General features: G+C 36.5%; 1 protein-coding gene across 1 annotated transcript in view; it reads left to right on the top strand.

Moving 5' to 3' along the window:
• The window catches only part of ash1l (ash1 (absent, small, or homeotic)-like (Drosophila)), a 282,409-nt gene that overhangs the window by 248,093 nt on the left and 11,676 nt on the right, over positions 1-22,640 (top strand). The window contains 4 exon segments of the mRNA XM_039767304.1: positions 4,206-4,369; positions 9,242-9,394; positions 10,900-10,954; positions 12,317-12,449. Coding sequence (XP_039623238.1) covers positions 4,206-4,369; positions 9,242-9,394; positions 10,900-10,954; positions 12,317-12,449 — 505 coding nt within the window.

Raw genomic sequence — 22,640 nt, 5'->3', positions numbered from 1 at the left:
TTTGAGCATGCCCATGTCGCTCAAACACAGGAACATATGTTGGTGTACAAGTATAACAAAACAAGTGCACTTTTATTCTAGACTATAAGTTAAGAAAAAATAAAGCAAGTTACAGTAGGCAGTTGATACGACAGCTTGCGTGGTGCAATGCTAAGAACTGCTGATTTCCGATCCGTGCTATATGGGGGGGGATCGTGAACGCGACTGAGAGAATGGAACTGAATTAAAAAAAAAAAAAGCTAACCTTTACAATTATCATGCATTTACACTGGCTCTTACAGACTGACTGAAATCAAATGTATGTTTTTATTCTAAAATAGTACAGTACATGCAATATTATCTGAAAATGCGCTTATTCAAACCCGATCTGACACTGTTCGTTTTCAAATAATATTGCATTAGTGCGATGATGTTTTTACATATATTGTCTCTTTCATTCATCTTGCGGTTTGTAATCAGTGACCACGTGTTTTTTTCCACGATCTTGCAAGTTCGCACATGTTGCTGTATGGTGGTGTTTCTTTTGTACTCCAGGACACACAGAGGATAGAATAGTACAGAGCAGTAAGTTCAGCGCTATATGCAATCAGGCAGACAGGCAGGCAGAGAAGGCACTAGATATATAAATAAACAGGGAAGGCACTGTATAATAGATCTATAAAAACAGCTAAGGGGATAGATATATACATAGGTAGGAAGGAAATGCACTATATGATAGGCAGACAGGGAAGCTCCTATATAATAATAAAATTACTGTTATTACTATATAGGTAGACAGGGAGTTGAGGCAGGCAGAACGACGAAGGTTATTTATTTATTTTTAACTATTTTAGAATAAAAACATACATTTGATTTCAGTCAGTCTGTAAGAGCCAGTGTAAATGCATGATAATTGTAAAGGCTAGCTTTTTTTTTTTTTTAAATTCAGTTCCATTACACCAACATATGTTCCTGTGTTTGTGCGACACGGGCATGCTCAAAAAATAGACGTGTAATGCCACGAAAAGTGCAATTATGCACTGCAGTTCGCAAGCATTGGTATGAGAATGCAGTCATAAGTACGCTGCAGAGCTACAGCGCATCTTTATATGAAAACAGCAGTGTCAGATTTAAGGGAAAGATCTTGAACATGACTGAGAGAATGAAAAGTGAATAAAAAAAAAAAACTAACCTTTACAAGTATCATAAATTACACTGGCTGTTACACACTGAAATCAAATGAATGTTTTTTTTTTTAAATAGTAAGAATAAGAGCAGTTTACTTCTCAAAACTGAATCGTGCGGGATTGAACTCATGAACTTTTGATTACTAGTCAGCAGCTGTTACCATTACGCTACCATGGTCGTTGTAATAAGTATGTGTCAATGTGGCATGCTAAGGCGGCTTTTTTTCCTGCAGTTATATTTTTGAATAAAAGCATACTTGTTCTGTTATATTTGTACCTTTTGTGAAACTGTTTCTTTGATAAGTGGACTTCAGGCTTCATACATTATATAGTTTATGCCTACATTTTGTCATTTACTACTACAATATGAAAAATGTTTCTGTTTTAAAAATGTGTTTACACGGATTACTGTAGAAACGGAACACACGTGAATTGCGTGTATTCCAAATAATGATCTATTATTTCCACTCTAAAACTCCACTTTACTCCCAGATAATCAATCAAGGCATGAGCTGGGAGAAGTTTGTGCACGTTCTAAGTCGGTGGGGCGTTGGAATAACCGGCTACTTGCAACTTTTCTTTATCAGCACATTTAGATTAACAAAAGACGCTGGCGGAGAGGTGAGAACGGTTTTAAGAAGCGATTTAAGGTGAGACGGATCCACGAGTTTTTTCGTAGGCTCTGGTAATTCTAGTGTTATTTCTCGTGGATACACTTCCTCATTGGGAAGAAACACTACTTTTTCCCCAATGGCAACACGAATTAGACAATCCACAAGTCTCCGACTTAAATTTTAAATCCGAATAATATCTGCATATTTCTGTCATATCATCTATGTCTATATATTCTTTTTGCTGTTCCGTTATTTCATCGAGTAATAATTTCCGTTTGTTAGCGCTAATGCAATCTTTACGATCAGTTTTTTTGAGACTTTCAATTTTTACTACTTTCATAATCTCTAACCTGCTCTGTGTGTGTATCGCGCCAACGTTTTTGAACCTCTTTACGACGTTCTACTTTATCTTCTACTCTGTCTTTTATTTCCTTTGTTGTCTAATGTTATCTGCAGAATATTTACTACATTAACTTTCTTGGATACATCCTTCTTTTTATAGTAAATTGTGTGTTGGAAGACGTAGACATTCTTTGAGATATTGTAAGTTGATGTTGTCATCTTCCGCACAATCACCACCAACTGTTTCAGCATAGTCTATTGATATGCATTTAAAAAATTTGCCATGTAACCGATCAACGTTTTTGTTGTTAATTCGTTTGACTTCAATGTTTCTCGGTGCTAGGATTGCCTGTGTACTCATTTTTTCTGTTGATAATCCTTCATGATGAAATTCTTAAATAATATTTAGATGTAATACAGCTTCTTTAATTAGAATCTTAAAATGAGGAAAACGTTAAAATTTATAAGAGCAGGAACTGTTTCTGTCAAAAGCATTCACACAAATCAGGGGAGAGTACCGTGTGCATGATTGTATATGGTTGAGAAGAGTACGTGACTTGAAAAATCTCAAGGCAAAAGTCTCGTTTCACGGGATTTGAAAAAATATTTTCCAAAAAGTCTCATCTCGTCAAAGGATTTTTTTTATATAATAGAGATATATACATATATTTGATACCATATTCATGCTTTTGAATATGTGACAATGATTAAAGTTAAGAATAATTAAAATTAAAAACTCATTTTGTTAATATAAAAGGTAAAATCAAGATATACCCAATCAAATCATTTATATCTTTATTAAGATCTTGTAATTAGCATTGTGTAAATGAAAATAAATCAATATTTATTATAAGAAATAATTATATATTGAAGGAACAATCTAAAGGCTTAGGCTCTGCTTTACAAGTTTATGTTATTGCAACTGCTGCAGTAATGCTGATGCTGGTACTGTATATGCCAGTGTATTATTATATAGTACAGTACTGTTTATTATTAGGCATTGCATTTGGTTATTCTACGGATTTTTCCATCTTGAGGTAATTTGCTTGAGTATATTTTGCACCTTCTGGCTCAAGATGTCTGACTCTGTAGAGATGTCAGTGCAACTCTGATTTACACATTTCCTATGAGATGAAGTCGTGGTAGATGATGGTACAAGCTGGAATGCAGTCATTTAGTTAGGAATGCAAGAAGGGGTTTTCTGCTGCTGGATGTCTGCATCCCTATTAAATCTGCTTTCTTTACTTTTACTTCTTTAACAGGCTTGGTGTGAAACAAAAGCCTAGCAGAATGGGCAATGCCCACTTTGTATTACTACTTAGAGTATACATACTAGGCATGCAGTTTCTGGGGATTTGAACTATATGTGGATCACGTTACAGTAAGACTGGGACTATCAGTTATAGCACATAACAGTTAAATTGATAAATTGTCTGTATGTAGCTGTGAGTGACTCATTGTTTAGATCATCCCTTATGTTCTTAGTGGACTAGTCAATAAGGAACTGTTAAAATGTTTCATATTTAAAATATTTCATTTAAATATATGTGAATTTGCACGTAAAAGATAAATTAAAATGTTGTTTCTACATTCTCATAGTTGGCATACTGTGGAAATTCCTATATCTAAATATTGCGTAAATAAGTAAATTCTCCCTGAAAAAAATCCTCATAGTGCAGTACAAATACTGCAGTTATCAACTGTATTGAAACCCCCATCTAATACAAATGTACCCAGACACCACATACTGTACATTCACACTAATATACTGTATCTCTCCAATTCAGTTTGAGCTTTTGATGGAATCATTTTGTTATGCATGGTTTTTTTTTAATTTTATTTAATAATTTGGTGTAAATACTAAATTTGTCAGCTGTTACATGTATTTCATTGTAAATGTGCTGAATTGAACCATAGCATACTTCAACAAGCCTTTAACTCATGCAGATAAGAAATTTTTCTCATTTGTAAGGCCTTCAGCTTTGTGTGCCTGAAATACTGGAATTTTTAAGAGCTGAAAAGAGAAAATGCTTTTAATGCATGTTTTACGTAGCTCATGTTAATAATACATGTTTTTCTACAGAAACTTTGTTCTAAAACACCACGTATTCCTTTTACGCAACTGGGAGCAGATTCGTCAAAAGCAAGAAGAAGCAAAACATGCCAAGGACAACTGTGATTCTACTTCGCTTTCCCTTTACACACGCTGGAATGGCATGATCCGTGATGATGGCAACATCAAATCTGGTAAGGTCCCATTAGAATACATTTGCTTGGAGATATAATCAACAAAAATGTCTGCATTTGTTCTTTTTTTTTATTCATTTCAATAAATTATGTGCTTTTAACAAAAGAACCACATCATTCAATAAATTACTGAGAAGAATGCTGTGTTTATTTGTTTATAAGAAGCATATCAATAATCATGTATATACCAGTGATTGCAGTACAGAATAAAATATGATTTAAGGGTAAAATAATTTGAAATTTTAGTATTGAACCTATTCATTTCAGACTTTCTAGAATTAAGATGCTTGGCCCAAAAATTATTTTAATAATTTTCTATGAAAACCGGTGTGTAAGACAGGCAATAAATGAGTAAGAACATGCAAATAGTTTTTCCAAAATTGGTTTATAAGTATTGAGGTAAAGCCCAGTGATTGATAATGTAAGAGGCTGTTTGTCATTGTATAGGGTCTGATTTTGTCACACTTGGTGTTCTGTGGTTCATTTAACGGTACCCATTGTGTAGAGAGGACTATTGTTTTTACTTTTAATGTACGACTCATGGTGTTTGAGAAGCAGTGTCATGGACACTGCATGCTTCTAGAGGACAGGGTATACAGTTGTGCAATATTCAGGTGATAAATACCACTTGACTACTAGGTATCCCTGTTTGAATCTTCATGTAACAACTACAGATCAATTGCCCTTGCATCCCACATGATGAAAACCTTTAAAAAGCTGGTCCTGAGCAATAACAATCCTGTTGTGAAAAACCACTTGAATTCAATTAAGTTTGTATATTCTACATAGATTGGAGTGGAAAATGCAGTTATCTGTCTGCTCCACAAGGCTTATTCCCATCTGGACAAATTAATTCTCCAGTGCTTTCACTACCATGCCATATCTGTTAAGTTGTAAACACAGAGATTTGTGGGTGGATGATCTTATGGTTTCTGATAATGACCTCCCTGTATGGCAGACCACGGTTTGTGATGTCCAAGGACTTTGTATCTAATGTAGATGTGAGCAACACTAGTACACCACAAAGTACAGCCCTGCCACCTTTTCAGTTCACTCTGTATATCTCAGACTGTAAATATTAACACCAGGTCATGCCACCTACAGAAATTCTCTGACAATTCTGCACTAATGGGGTATATTGACAAGAGGACTGGGACAGAGTATTGGACTTATGTGGAGAAATGTGTTATAGGAAATAGGATTTTCTGCAACTCAGCATCAGCAAAATCAAGGAACTTATTATTGACTTTTCCTGGACCAAAGAGCATTTATGCCCAGTCACTTCTTAGTATGTGGAGGTGATGTACTGCTCTGAGTACTGGGGGGTCCATATCAAGAACAGGCTGGACTTGTCTACTAACACACAGGAAATATGTATAAGAGCAGAGTATATTTTTTAGCTCTCTGATAGTCAATATGATTTTCTATTTGGTGATTTATTGGACCAGTAACATCAATTCAAGAGAGGTCCACTGAATCAACAAGCTGATTAAGAGGGATGGCTCAGTTATGGGATGCACTCTAAACCTGTGAAGGTAGTAGTGAAGGAGAGAATGAAGACAAAACTGAGGGTTATTATTAGTGACAAGAGAACCCCACTGAATTCACTTCACCTTGAGTTTGATTAAATCACAGAAATATTCAGGAACTTGTCTGAAATAGCCAAAATGCCTTGAAGTTAAAGAGGGAGGAGAAACTGGACTGTTTTTGAGTGATCATAATGGGGCAGTGGTCTTTTAAGTGTACCTGAGGAATAGAGAGGCATCCGACAGCTGTGCTGAGCCGGTTATTGTGGCCAAATAGCAACATGAGCTGTGAGGCATCCCGGTTAAATATCAAAACAATACAATTTCTTGCAGACAATGGCAACAAGAGCACGAAGCATGGCTTGACCTCTTGTGATGCTATAGCTGGTACTTGAGTCTCTCAAACTAAAAAGTTTTTTTTTTTGTTTACCCCTGATTCACTTGCTCACTCACTGCCACTACTACTAAAAAAGTACAAAACTACAGCATGTGGATTCATCTCTTCTTCTTGATTGCATCAGCTGCACAGCATTCCTTCTGCATCCATGTTTTGTGTTTAAATGTATTCACATGTTTAATACAAATTTTTAGCATACCAGTAAAACGAGTTTTATTAAATCCACACCAAAAGAAGAATTTTGTCCAGTATAGCAGCTGATCTGGCATGCCACTCACTACTAGGATCAGCATTATGTCCAGGGCCCGTTCCATTTCAACACTGGCCATTACAACTCTGTAATGTCATGTTGGCCTTGCAAAGCATCATGGGGTCCTAAGAAAAACATTTGTCTAAGCTGGCTGCACAGAAAAGTTTTCAGTAAATATTTGGCTAACAAGGTTACTAGCGAACCCAGTAGATTCTCTGTTAAAATACGCTTTGATGAATTGTATCAATCATCACTAGTTCTTATGAACAATGCTGCTTACCGTCTATGACACACTGTCATTGAGCATTTTTAACCAACACATTTTTGACACGTTCTTTATAATGCCTCACTGTCACTGCTCACTTATTATTAGATAAGTTTAGAAGTGCTTTTTATTTTGACTGTTTTTTTAATTCTTGCATGTGTTTTTGTTGTTAATTATAATATTTCTTTGTTTCTTGAGCATCTATAAAAGGTAAATTTCCCCTTGAGATAAAAAGTTCTACCTAAATACAGTATCTACATAACAAACATACATATTAAAGAATCTTTTTGATATGTCACAGAGTAATCAAATTACATCTAACAAGCAGCAGAGGCAAATGAATTTCGCTAACAGTGGAAGTCACCACCATGACATCCTTGCTGGTTTGTTTTTCCACATCTCTTGTCTGGCTTACACAGTATGCCACTGTGTATAAATATGCTGCTCATCATCCCCAAAGAATAATTAAGGCTTATTGTTAAAGATGCTTCAGCCAAACACCAGTCTAGGCATAGTCAGACATGACAAGCAACTAAAGACACTTTAAATGTTCGATCTGTGATATTGTACAGCATCCTTCATCTCTATAAATCTTAGAAATCATTAAGGAATCCCTTCAGTCCTTCAGTTGTGTTTCTCCTATGGAGTCTATCTGCAAACATCTACATTGACACTCTGTATATTAAATCCTATCACCAACACATCGTTTTAGGTTTACCAACCAGCCTCATGAAGACCAATATTTTGGTTCTAAAAGAGCCCTTCAGTTGCCCATATGACTGATGAGCATGTTGTTCTGATTTGTTAGATATGCTTGTATTAAGCTTCAAAAATTAAATAAAAATGACAAAACAGTGCAGCATTTAAGTCATCTGTGTGTTGGTGGTCCAAATTCTTCTGCTTTAAAGGTAGCCTTGAGGTTAACAAGACAAGACAAAAGAGATAATTGTGGACTTCAGAAAATCACATCCTGCCCCCATCCCACTCAGCATCAACAGTTTAGATGTGGAAACTTTTAGGAGTACCAGGTTAGTTGGTGTGCACATAACTGAGGAACTTACGTGAACACATAACACCTTATCACTAATCGAGAAAGCCCAGCAGAGACTACACTTCCTGAAGCGGCTGAAGCAAGCAAGTCTTCCCCCTTCCATCATCACCATGTTCTACAGAGGCACATTGAGCTGCATTACTGTCTGGTATGGCAACTGCAACATATTTAACCACAAGCACCTGCAAAGGATAGTGAAGACAGCAGAGAACATTATTGGGGTGCCTCTCCCTTCACTACAGGACATATTTTACAAACGCAATATCTGCAAGGCCTGCAGCATTGTGCAGGACCCCTTACACCCCTCACACGGACTTTTCATACTTCTGCCATTCAAGAGAATATACTGTAGCATCAAAGCCAGATCTGCCAGGCTGCAGGAGAGTTTTTACCCCCAAGCTGTCAGACTCCTTAACACCATGCTGCTCCCAGGGATCTTCCACACTCCTTCAACCACCTCTAAGAACTTTTATACATGCAAGCTACTTTCCTGCAAAGACGAGTGTGCATGTAGAAAAGAACTGAAAATCTCATAATGACCTTTAAGTATTTTCACACTCTTGATATTCTTCTGCTGTGAAACATTCTGACCTGTCATTGTTTACACATGTCGTAAACAACTATTATTATACACTGATAATTTCTGTATTATCTTTATCAATTATCTATTATTTATTTATTATATTACATATCTTTTGACTATATTTATGTATCTAGATTACAAATATTCATGTTGCTAACTACATGTCAATATTGCTGCTACTTCTTTGTCTTGTCTTTGCACAATGTCTTGTCTTGTTTGTGTTTTAAATTTAAATTTTAATTCTATTTTTAATATATTATTTACATGTCATGTTGTTACACTGTGGACCCTGAGCTTCGCAATTTCATCTATCTGTATACTTATATATGGTTGAGATGACAATAAAGTTCACTTTGTCTCTGACTTTGAAAGATATTTTGAATGCAAAGAGTTTGTAAGTCATTTTTAACCTATATTTGCATTTCTTCTCACATGCTCACCTTACAAAAGTTTTAATTAATGTAAATATTTCATGTGCACGTTGGACACATGACTGGTGCTAGTATTGATTTTAACATAATAGAAAATTGTATGAAAATTACTATTGTTTTTGTTTCCCAGTCCTCACTAAATATGAATACTGTAATTAAGACTTGAAGTTCTAATAGTAAAGCTAAATCTAAAACACATTGTATAAAGTGAAATAAATATTTCATCAGATAACAAAAGTAATAGAAAAGCATGGTCAAACTGCCTTTGATAGATGGCCCCACAAAACATTTGTGTATTTGATTTATTGACTCAGTGAAGCTCCTTGGTTAAATTAAGTACATTTTTCATTATTTTAATATATGTTACAGATGTGTTCATGACTCAGTTTGCAGCACTGCAGACATCTCGTTCAGTGCGGACACGACGTTTAGCTGCTGCAGAAGAAAATATTGAGGTGGCAAGAACTGCACGTCTTGCTCAGATTTTCAAAGAAATATGTGACATGATTATCTCCTACAAAGGTAGATTTATTTTTTTTTTTTATAACATTTCTTCACATTTTTTCTGTTCCTGCTTTTTCATTAAAGAAGGGAATGCAAAAATATGTCTTATTAATACACATTCAGGCAAAAGGATTTTACAATATATAGGGTGGTCCAGATCTAATATTGCAATATTCATTACGCTATAACTTATTAAGTGTGTTACAAAGAAAAACATCTGAAAAATCCCGGACCATCGAGAAGTGTGCGAACTGAGGACATGAGGAATCGTCTTTGCGCTGAACTGGAATTGTCCCCGCATAAATCAAAGTCATCCAGACGATCTGGATCTGCATAATTACATCTGGACCACCCTATATATATAAAATCAGTGCTAATAACTGATGACTGATACATAAATTGTGTTTCATTGTTGTTCATTTATATTGTCTCCAGGCTCTTTCATTTTACTGTACATAAGTAAGGCTCTGTTTGATCTGTTGAATACTTTTTATAATCCGTTCAACTCATGATTGTAACTGGTGAACAACCCAATGTCCTGGTAATTATGGGGCAAAACTAGAGCTTGCTCCAGATAGGGCAGTGTTTGGTTGAAACTCATTATGCAGTGTTATGGTTATTTAAGACACTAGGCTGAAATAATATATAAAATGTGAAAATGTTTTACCTCTATATAGAGTATTCATTTAATCTGTGATCAAAACTAGATACTCCAGCACTGTGATGGTATGATGCTACTAGCTTTGCCTATATCTCTGCTGAATTGGTATATTCAAAGACATATTCTCAAACAACTCTCCCATGCCCACCCTGCTGTGCTCAAGATAGTACTATGCACTGTACTAACTTTAAGGTGAAAAAGCACTTTATAGTACTGAAAAGTATTTCGTTTAAGGATTAGTTTTGTATGCAACAATACCCCAAAGAAGCATTTAACACTTCTCAAAAACTTAATAAATGCCATTTATATAATGATAATCATTTTAAAGATGGTAATGGAATTTAGCATCATTATCTTTTTGGATATTATTATAGCCCAGTGATGAAAAATTAGAGTTTCATTAACATATTTCTAGAACATAGGTGAAATTAGTTAAAATTCCTATTTCAGTTAACTTTTGTGTTAAGTTACAGATAGAAATCACAAGAAAAATAATGTACTATAGGTTTATGTGTCATTATTGTCTTGAGTAGAGAGGACAGTGAAATTCTTTATCTACATTTTATTAACTTTCAAGAAGATAATTGAAAAGGTTACTACAAATGTTTCATGAACGCAATACAACTTCAAATCCTTTAGTCATGGTTTACTTTAAAGTCAGTTAATGCAATTAATGATTGTGCCAAATCTCATATTACAGTAAAAATTCTGCCTGTTCGTTCTATGGATTATGCAAAGATTTCTGTAAGATTTGTTATGTTATGATAGAAGGAAACAATTTGTATTCAGTTGATCATTTATGTTTGTGGCATAGGAAACATCTGACCAGATTTTTCTTTATTTTTTGAATTGTTATTTTCAGATTCTACAAACCAGACTCTTGCAACTCCATTACTAACTCTACCTTCTAGGAAAAAGTAAGTGTCTATCCAAGGCTTTATTTTAATGTTAACAAATACTTAATTGTGAAGCATATTCACTTAAAGTGTAAACCATGATTATTTTTTCAAGCTTCCCCAGGAGACACAGGTCTTTTTTTTTCCCCATCCATCCAGTAATTTTCTAAACTTGCTTTATCCTGAGCAGGGTCCCTAAGAAGCTGGAGCCTATGCCAGCAAGAACTGTGATTCAAGGCAGGAGAGGTCCCTGGAAGGGACACCAGTCCATTACAGGATGAAGACCTACACACACGACACACACAAAAAAATCAGAATTTCATGCTGCAGCACAGTGTCCTTAGAGAAAACCGGCATGGCAATAGAGTGAATATATAAACTCTCTGCAGAAGGAACCCCATCTAGGAACTGGCAATAGAGAGAATATATAAACTCTCTGCAGAAGGAACCCCATCTAGGAACTGAACCAGGGACCTAATACTATGAGGCAACAATGCTGCTCAATATGTCAACCCTACAAAAGATTATGCATTTTAAATGCAGAAAATGACATTAGATTGAAGTAAAGCATAAGTACAAACACTCATAACTCAGTCAAGTTTTCAGTCATATTTTGGATAATGTTAAAATAAAAAAATAAAAAATCACAGCTTCTGGCCATATTACATTGTTCATGAAGTGTAAAGTTTGTCTTTTGCAGTTGTCACTAAAAATTCTATATTTATTATATACATTTTACTGTTTCATTTTTTAGGGTTGTATTTGTGTTGCATATTACCATGTTAAAAAGGTATTTTAATGTCCCACAAAACTTTTTGATAAGTATGACCTTCATACTGTACAATGTTGTTTCTGGACCTTTTTTTTTTTTTTTAATCGGTGCATTTTCATTAAATTGCATTTCTTATTAGTCATCTTTTTTTTGTATTTAAAGAAAAATCTGCTAAATTGAATTTTGTTTGAATATTTCAGCTTGATGAATATATAAGCTCACATTTATCTATTACCAGAGATTATTAAAGGTTGGAAAATTCTGATAAGTAGATGCAGACTAATTTAAGAATGTGTTATGCTAAGGAATAGCAAATCTATATTAATTTATATTGGTTTATGATAATCGGAAAAGTGAGACAGTTTTGGTATTGTTTTCTATGGAAATAGCAAAAATAAATGATTCAGGTGGTTATTTGATAAAATATAAATTTTTTAATAGTATTTTGCAGTGCTTTCTTTCAAATATTAACTTTCTTGTTATTCGTTATTCTTGAAAAATACATTTCATCGTATTTATTTACCAGATTTGTTGAATGGTTGAAGCCATTTGAAGTTTAAGCAGAAAAAAATGCATAATGGAATTTATATATCCCTTCGCGTATTTTACAGGAACATGGACTATTATGAAAAGATCACAGACCCCTTGGACTTGGTGACAATTGAGAAGCAAATACTAACAGGATACTACAAGACTGTAGAGGCCTTTGACACGGACATGCTGAAAGTGTTTAGGAATGCAGAGGTGTGTTTTTATTTGTATGCAACATGACATAACATAAATGAGAAGTTTTTTTTTTTACTGTAATTAAGCACTATATAGAGTTTAGAAAGGTATAGTGGCTGGTAGCTGCCATGTTTAATCAATAGAGGGCGGAATACTTTGTTTAAAGCTAAAATGATTAGTCTATCTGTACTAATAAAAGGCAAAGCCCTCACTGACTCACTCACTGACTGACTTACTCACTCACTCATCACTAATTCTCCAACTTCCCGTGTAGGTGCAAGGCTGAAATTTGGCAGGCTCATTCCTTACAGCTTGCTTACAAAAGTTGGGCAGGTTTCATTTTGAAATTCTACGCGTAATGGTCATAACTGGAACCTATTTGTCTCCATATACTGTAATGGAGTTCAGCTCGATGGCCGTGGGGGGCGGAGTTTCGTGTGACATCATCACGCATCCCACGTAATCACGTGAACTGACTGTGAGCGCAATACATAGAAAACAAGGAAGAGCTCCAAAAAGCACTGAAGAAAACATGCATTATACAATTGAGAAGGCAGCGAAACAATAAGAAGCGAGTGACATATACAAGCATATTCATAAGTGCAGCTACTGCGGAAACAAAGCACGGTGTAAACCTAAAATTTAAATTAAGTTTATAGACACGCTCCCACTGCCGTTTGTCATGCACAGTGACGCATACAAGCATATTCATGACTGCAGCTACTTTGGAAACAAAGCACGGTGTAAACCTAAAGTTTAAATTTTCATAGACAGGCTGCCTCTGGCGTTTGTCATGCCCACGACTAATGCGGGATACAAGTTTAATGAGAGGACGCAGGGTATAAACGAGAGTTTTGATCATTTTATAACTAAGTTAAAATTGCTGGTGAAGGGCTGTGCTTATGCAAATTCCGAAAGACTGTGTTTGTGGGGGGATTGACAGTTGAGGCGGGTGGGGAGTGACGTCATCATCTCCCCTCCCATTCACCTCATTTCGCTCTGAGCTGAGCACCGCAGCTAACGCGGTCTTGCGGAAGCAACTTTGTGCCGCTGCCAACAAATACAGAAAAATCCACAAGTTAATACACACGCTGTCTCTAGAGTTTCTCCACACTCGCAATCCTCCAGGCACTACTTACAAAAGGTTACATTGACAATCATGTTATGTTATTTTTAAAATGTTTGCTTTTCTTAGCACAAGCACAGCTGAGAAGCTTTGATGCATGTGCTCCATAACGCGTTAAAAAATAATGCATTTAATCACACTTTGCATTCCAAGCAAAGGGGAACTTCTCTCAATGCATGATTTCCTGGAGGAAAATTTAATTTCAAAAGACTACCCAACGGAAGCCTTGAGAAAAGCATGGTTTTCTGCAAACTGTGCAAAAACGAGTTTGCATAAAACAAAGGTGATGCTGGTCAAATTAACTTTTATGTTTCTGCCTTATTTTTTTAAGATGAAAAACTGCACTTTATGTTGCAATTTTTCTTATTATTATTTAAAGACAATACCATTCTGAACATGTACTTAAAGTACTTAGAATACCACTTTATTTTTAAGTCTGCCCAATTTTAGCCACGGATGATGATTCTGATTTGAATTGAAATGCAGTTTAAATGCATTTTTTTTTTCAGAAATTAAAAGAGATTGAGTTTACAGGGAGTGCAGAATTATTAGGCAAGTTGTATTTTTGAGGATTAATTTTAATATGGAACAAACACAGTGCTATCAGTCAATCCAAAATGTTAATAAACCTGAAACCTGAATGTTTCACAACGGAAATGTGAGTGTGAACATCATCAGGGGAATACATATGCGCGCACAATTATTAGGCAACTATTAGTGTGCAGATTTATTATGCAACTAAAGGAAAAATGAAAATTTTCCCATCTCACTTGTTTATTTTCATCTGTTATAGTGAGAATAATAAACAAACACCTCAAAATTTACAAATAAACATCTCTGACATTTTAAAAAAAAATAAATCAATCAATCAATGACCAATATAGCCACCCTTCTTTCCAATAACAGTCATAAGCCTTTCCATTCATGGAGTCTGTCAGTTTCTTGATCTGTTGACGATCAGCTTTTTGTGGAGCAGTGACTACAGCCTCCCAGACACTCTTCAGAGAGGTGTATTGTTTTTCTCCCCCGTAAATCTATCGTTTAAGAAGTGCCCACAAGTTCTCGATAAGGTTTATGTCAGATGAGGAAGAGGGGCCATGTCATTATTCCTTCATCTTTAAGGCCTTTACTGGCTGGCCACGCAGTGGAGAACTTCGATGCAAGTGATGAAGCATTGGCCTGCATAAAAATCATGGTCTTTTTCTTGTATCACTGTTTGAAGAAAGTGTCTTCGAAAAACTGGCAGTAGGTTTGGGAGTTGATTTTGAGTTCATCTTCAATGCAAAAGGTCCAACTAGCTCATCTTTAAAAATACCAGCTCATACCAGTACCCCACCTCCACGTTGGAGTGGAGCTCTGTGCCCATTACTGATCCACAGGTCCATCCATCTGGTCCATCAAGAGTCACTCTCATCTCATCGGTCCATAAAACCTTTGAAAAAATCTGTCTTCAGATATTTCTTGGCCCAGTTTTGACGTTTCAACTTATGTTTCTTGTTCAGTGGTGGTTGGGTTTCAGCCCTCCTTACCTTGGCCATGTCTTTGAGCACTGAACACCTTGTACTTCTGGGCACTCCAGGTAGGTTGCAGCTCTGGAATATGAAAGTACTGGAGGATAATGGGTTCCTGGTAGCTTCACGTTTGATTCTTCTCAAATCTTTGGCAGCTAATTTGTGTCTTTTGTTCTCAACACGTTTCTTGCGACCCTGTTGACTATTTGCAACAAAATGTTTGATGGTTCTGTGATCACACACCAATATCTTAGCAATTCCAAAAGTGCTACATCCCTCTGAAAGACTTTTTACAATTTTTGACTTTTCAGAGTCAGTTAAATCTCTTTTTTGGCCCATTTTGCCTGAGGAAAACAAGCTGCCTAATAATTCTGCACACCTTGATATAGGGTGTTGATCTCCTTAGGCCACACCCTCCCTCATTACACAAATACACATCACCTGACGTGCTTAAATCCAATAAGCATTCAAGTTAATACAGCTTGGAGTTGGAATATACGCATTAAAAATGATGATATGGTCAAAATACTCACTTGCCTAATAATTGTGCACACAGTGTACAATATTCATGTCCATGTCTATTATTTGATTCTGTCGCCCACTAAAACACTTTTAAAAAAGCCTCTAATTAATTAGATTAATTTTTTTAGTCCCACCCCTAATATATGTATATATACATGTACATATGTATATGCATATATATGTGTATACAGTGGTACCTCGGTATACATCTGCTTTGGAATAAGTCCGACTTGGTACACGTCCTGTTTAGAGGCGAAATATTTTGCTTGGTATACGACCTTTGTTTGGAATACGACTCGTGTGCTAGAACAACACATGTGGTATACCGGGCGCGCACCTTCAAAAAAAAAAAGTTTTAACCTGTACAGTAATCCCTCACTATATTGCGCTTCGACTTTTGCAGCTTCACTCTATCATGGATTTTATATGAAAGCATAACTAAATATATAACGTGGATTTTTCACTGCTTTGCGGGTTCTGTGGACAATGTGTCTTTTTACTTCCTGTACATGCTTCCTCAGTTGGTTTGCCCAGTTGATTTCATACAAGGGACGCTATTGGCGGATGACTGAGAAGCTAACCAATCAGAGCACGCAGTTAAGTTCCTGCGTGCTGAATGCAGTGTTAACCAGGAATCTCGTCTCGCTCATTCAGCATCAACGTGTTTCGCTGTGTAAAGAGTTAACTTTTGTGCTCTTTTGTGTTTATCTTTGTGCATAGTCAAGCCCTTCATTATGGCTCCAAAACGATCTGCTGCTGCTTCAGGGGCCGTGCCCAAGTGCAAGCGGAAGATGTTAATGATTGCCGAAAAGGTAAAGCGTTTTGGATTTGTTGAAGGCTACGATTCTTTTATTTAAAAAGTAGGAAAGGAATATAAGATCTACGGCCGCAGTGTCCTTTTAACCAGGGTGCAAAACGAGTTGTAAGTGGATGTAATAAGGCAGTAGTCTGGATGGAATCTGCTTTAGGGATTTGGATTGAAGACTGCCAGAAGAAGAACAACGGCAGTGCTTCACATTTGCCTGAAGAGGCTCTTTTGGAAGAGCTGTAGCGCTCTCCTTTGTTGTGCAGTAAAATTAAACTCATTGTTATCGGACAAGTCATTTTCATTTATTTCATCTAATTGCTTTTGTATTTATGTATTTTAGTATTAAGCAGTGTTTAAATTATTTTATACAACCCCATCAATGTATAATATGCCAATAACAATAGGATTTTTTTTCATGGGAACGAATTAATCATTTTCCCATTATTTCTTATGGGAAAAATTTGTTTGGTATACACAAATATATATACATATACATCCACATATACTGTATATACATATATATGCATACATATGTATATATACTGTATATATGTGTGTATATATATATGTGTGTGTGTGTGTGTGTGTGTATATATATATATATATATATATATGTGTGTGTGTGTATATATATATATATATATATATATATATATATATATATATATATGTATGTATATGAGAGCAACACTCATGACAATGACAATGTCAATCATGTTACGTTATTATTAAAATGTTTCCTTTTCTTTTTCATTACTTCTTTAACACACTACTTCTCCGCTGCGAAGCGCGGGTATTTTGCTAGTATATAATATCATACATTGGCTATTTTAAGTTCTTTCTAGATTAATTATGAAAAAAAAGTCAGGAAATGGCTCAGATACTTAAATGTTTTGTTAACCAGTTGGAAATCATGTAATGTATTGAATGGAGTACACTGAGGATAACATTTATTGTATTTTACATGTATTCAGGTAAGTACACAGACTTGCATAATTGGGAATTCCACAGTCAGCTGGTATACTTCCAAAACACAAAAAGTTGAAATAGAATATTTAAAGTAAATCTGAGAAGAGATTTATGAACAAACCTATCAGAGAAACCAACTAAAAAATATCTTGAAGTAATTTGAAATTCCCCAAAATCTAGCTGTGAAACTATATAGAATAGGGCCCATTCTAAAACTAGATTGTCAAAGTAAGAAAGGCACTTGTCAGGTGGGCCACAAAATAAAGACTATAGCAGGTCTTAAGGAATTAGTCATTAATGGATACAAGTGTGGAAACATGCATTTGCAGCAGTAATTGCCAGGAAGCCGTTGAAAATCTGGGCCCTAGGGAGGAAACAGTAAAAGAAAGTACAGTGTAGCAACATCTGTCAGACTTTTTTTTTTTAAGAAAACTGTTTTAATACCAAATGAAAAAGATTATATGGTTTGCTAATTGCAGGCCTCATCACTAAGTGCAGCTTTTGACAAAACATGAACACCAAATCCAGCTGCAAAGAATCGTGGAATCAAAATCATGCAGAATAAAATACTGTAAATGCAGTAAATTAAAAGGAATTTCTGAAAAAAAAATTTGTCAATACCCGTTTGAATCAATTAAAAATATAAGACAGGAATTGAAAATTTATGTGCAGTTCCTAGATGTTTAAACAGTAGCAAAAAACGTGCTGTGCCTTTCATATTGTTTTGGACAAAGTCACATTTTTCTTTGATTTACCCTTCTGCTCCACAGCTTAAAATTAGAAATCAAACAATTCAGGCATGATTTATTCAGGTCAATTGTATGATTTAAATCCATTTGAGCATGCCTTCCACATGCTGAGGAGAACACTTAGGGGGAATAGTCCCCGAAATAATCAGGAGCTAAAGATGGCTGCATTAGAGGCTTGACAGAGCATCACTAGAGAAGATAATCAGTACCTGTTGATGTCTATAAATCACAGACTTTAAGCAGTCACTACACGCCAAGGATATGCAACAAAGTACTAAGTATGACTTCTTTAATATACTTACCATTGCTACAGTGCATCTGGAAAGTATTCGCAGTGCATCACTTTTTCCACATTTTGTTATGTTACAGCCTTATTGCGAAATGGATCAAATTCATTTTTTTCCTCACACAATTCTACACACAACACCCCATAATGACAATGTGAAAAATGTTTACTTGAGATTTTTGCAAATTTATTAAAAATAAAAAAAATTGAGAAGCACATGTACATAAGTATTCACAGCCTTTGCCATGAAGCTCAAAATTGAGCTCAGATGCATCCCGTTTCCCCTGATCATCCTTGAGATGTTTCTGCAGCTTAATTGGAGTCCACCTGTGGTAAATTCAGTTGATTGGACATGATTTGGAAAGGCACACACCTGTCTATATAAGGTCCCACAGTTGACAGTTCATGTCAGAGCACAAACCAAACATGAAGTCAAAGGAATTGTCTGTAGATCTCCGAGACAGGATTGTCTCGAGGCACAAATCTAAGGAAGGTTACAGAAAAATTTCTGCTGCTTTAAAAGGTCCCAATGAGCACAGTTGCCTTCATCATCCGTAAGTGGAAGAAGTTCGAAACCACCAGAACTCTTCCTAGAGCTGGCCGGCCATCTAGGCCTTAGTCAGGGAGGTGACCAAGAACCCGATGGTCACTCTGTCAGAGCTCCAGAGGTTCTCTGTGGAGAGAGGAGAACCTTCCAGAAGGACAACCATCTCTGCAGCAATCCACCAATCAGGCCTGTATGGTAGAGTGGCCAGATCGAAGCCACTCCTTAGTAGAAGGTGAATAGCAGCCCGCCTGGAGTTTGCCAAAAGGCACCTGAAGAACTTTCAGACCATGAAAAACAAAATTCTCTGGTCTGATGAGACAAAGATTGAACTCTTTGGTGTGAATGCCAGGCGTCACGTTTGGAGGAAACCAGGCACCGCTCATCACCAGGCCAATACCATCCCTACAGTGAAGCATGGTGGTGGCAGCATCATGCTGTGGGGATGTTTTTCAGCAGCAGGAACTGGGAGACTAGTCAGGATAAAGGGAAAGATGACTGCAGCAATGTACAGAGACATCCTGGATGAAAACCTGCACCATAGCGCTCTTGACCTCAGACTGGGGTGACGGTTCAGCTTTCAGTAGGACAACGACCCTAAGCACACAGCCAAGATATTAAAGGAGTGTCTACAGGACAACTCTGTGAATGTCCTTGAGTGGCCCAGCCAGAGCCCTGACTTAAATCCGATTGAACATCTCTGGAGAGATCTTAAAATGGCTGTGCACTGACGCTTCCCATCCAACCTGATGGAGCTTGAGAGGTGCAGCAAAGAGGAATGGGCGAAACTGGCCAAGGATAGGTGTGCCAAGCTTGTGGCATCATATTCAAAAAGACTTAAGGCTGTAATTGCTGCCAAAGGTGCATCGACAAAGTATTGAGCAAAGGCTGTGAATACTTATGTACATGTGATTTCTCAATTTTTTATTTTTAATAAATTTGCAAAGACCTCAAGTAAACTTTTTTCACGTTGTCATTATGGGGTGTTGTGTGTAGAATTCTGAGGGAAAAAATTAATTTAATCCATTTTGGAATAAGTCTGTAACATAACAAAATGTGAAAAAAGTGATGCGCTGTGAATACTTTCCGGATGCACTGGTATGTCCAAAGCAGTATGGTGCCCTGAAATGGAGGCACGATTCATAAAAAGTGTTGTAATTTATACATGGTGTGACCAAAATGTTTGCGAATACCTTTAAATTAAAGTCCACAATTTGCACTTTAATCACATATGAATTGTTTGATTTGTATTTTTAAACTATGGAGCAGAGGGGTAAATCAAGAAAAAAAAAATGTGTCTTCATCCCAAACAGTATGGAGGGCACTGTATTTCTGTGATTTTCATCCAGGAAGGTATATATTGGCAAAACAAGAGAGAATTCTAATAGAACATTTTTTATTTATAATTAAATAGAAAGCATCTATAAAGAATTATTTTTTATTTTGGAATGATATTGTTTTTCAATGGTTGAATAAAAAAAAAAAAAGATCACTCATAAGGGCGGCATGGTGCCGCAGTGGTAGCTCTGCTGCCTCACAGTAAGGAGACCTGGGTTCGCTGCCCGGGTCCTCCCTGCGTGGAGTTTGCATGTTCTTCCCATGTCTGCGTGGGTTTCCTCCGGGTGCTCCGGTTTCCTCCCACAGTCCAAAGACATCATCCTAAATTCTCCCTAGTGTATGCTTGGTGTGTGTGTGCCCTGCGGTGGGCTAGCACCCTGCCCCGGGTTGTACCTGCCTTGCGCCCTGTGTTGGCTGGGATTGGCTCCAGCAGACCCACCCGTGACCACACTAGGATAGGTTGGACAATGACCGACTATCACTTATATAATATATAATTTTAAAAGTTTCAAGACTATAATAACCACTGTATTTTGGATTACTTTTGTAGAGAGCTGGACGTTTCTTCTAAATACTCAATAAGTGTTCCAGTTCTGGTGTGACCATTGGTAAATTTCTTTATACATTATTTAAAAGTTTATTAAGGAACAGCTCTCTATTCACCTTTTCGGAGTTGTTAGCTTTTTTTTTTTTTTTTGTAAACAAGAAAATAATTTGCTGATGAGTATACAGTTGTGCTTGAAAGTTTGTGAACCCTTTACAATTTTCTATATTTCTGCATAAATATGACCTAAAACATCATCAGATTTTCACTCAAGTCCTAAAAGTAGATAAAGAGAAACCAGTTAAACAAATGAGACAAAAATATTATACTTGGTCATTTATTTATTAAGGAAAATGATCGAATATTACATATTTGTGAGTGGCAAAAGTATGTGAACCTTTGCTTTCAGTGTCTGGTGTGACCCCTCTTTGCAGCAATAACTGCAATTAAACATTTCCGGTAACTTTTGATCATTCCTGCACACCGGCTTGGAGGAATTTTAGCCCATTCCTCCGTATAGAACAGCTTCAACTCTGGGATGTTGGTGGGTTTCCTCACATTAACTGCTCGCTTCAGGTCCTTCCACAACATTTCGATTGGATTAAAGTCAGGACTTTGACTTGGCTATTCCAAAACATTAACTTTATTCTTCTTTAACCATTCTTTGGTAGAACGACTTGTGTACTTAAGGTCGTTGTCTTGCAGCATGACCCACCTTCTCTTGAGATTCAGTTCATGGACAGATGTCCTGACATTTTCCTTTAGATTTCACTGATATAATTCAGAATCCAATGAAGGCCAGCCATCCTGGCCCAGATGCAGCAAAACAGGCCCAAAACATGATACTACCACCACCATTTTTCACAGATGTGATAAGGTTCTTATGCTGGAATGCAGTGTTTTCCTTTCTCCAAACATATAAAGCTTTTCATTTAAAACAAAAAATTTTATTTTGGTCTCACCCGTCCACAAAACATTCTTCCAATAGCCTTCTGGTTTGTTCACGTGATCTTTAGCAAACTGCAGACGAGTAGCAATGTTTTTTTTGGAGAGCAGTGGCTTTCTCCTTGCAACCCTGCCATGCGCACCATTGTTGTTCAGTGTTCTCCTGATGGTGGACTCATGAACATTAGCCAATGTGAGAGAGGCCTTCAGTTACTTAGAAGTTACCCTGGGGTCCTTTGTGACCTCATCGAGTATTACACGCCTTGCTCTCGGACTGATCTTTGTTTGTCAACCACCCCTGAGGAGGGAAACAGTGGTCTTGAATTTCCTTCATTTGTACACTGTCTGACTGTGGATTGGTAGAGTCCAAACTCTTTAGAGATGGTTTTGTAACCTTTTCCCAGCCTGATGAACATGAACAACTCTTTTTCTGAGGTCCTCAGAAATCTCCTTTGTTCGTGCCATGATACACTTCCACAAACATTTGTTGTGAAGAGCAGACATTGATAGATCCCTGTTCTTTAAATAACACAGGGTGCCCACTCACACCTGATTGTCATCCCATTGATTAAAAACACATGATTCTAATTTCACCTTCAAACTAACTGCTAATCCTAGAGGTTCACATACTTTTGCCAATCATAAATACAGTTGAACCTCGGTTTGAGTAACTTGGTTTACAAGTGTTTTGTAAGACGAGCTAAATTTTTTAATTAATTTTGACTTTGATAAACGAGCGATGTCTTGCAATATGAGTAGTATGGATACACTTTGTCTGCTGAGCGTCATGTGATCACAACTGAGCTGATGGTTCTTCTCTCTCTCGAGCACGTCTCACTCTCTCTCCTTATCTCTCTCGCTCGCACG

This window comes from Polypterus senegalus, chromosome 1 (assembly GCF_016835505.1).
Source record: "Polypterus senegalus isolate Bchr_013 chromosome 1, ASM1683550v1, whole genome shotgun sequence".
Taxonomy (NCBI): Eukaryota; Metazoa; Chordata; class Cladistia; order Polypteriformes; family Polypteridae; genus Polypterus; species Polypterus senegalus.
This window is presented reverse-complemented; position numbering and strand designations above follow the sequence as displayed.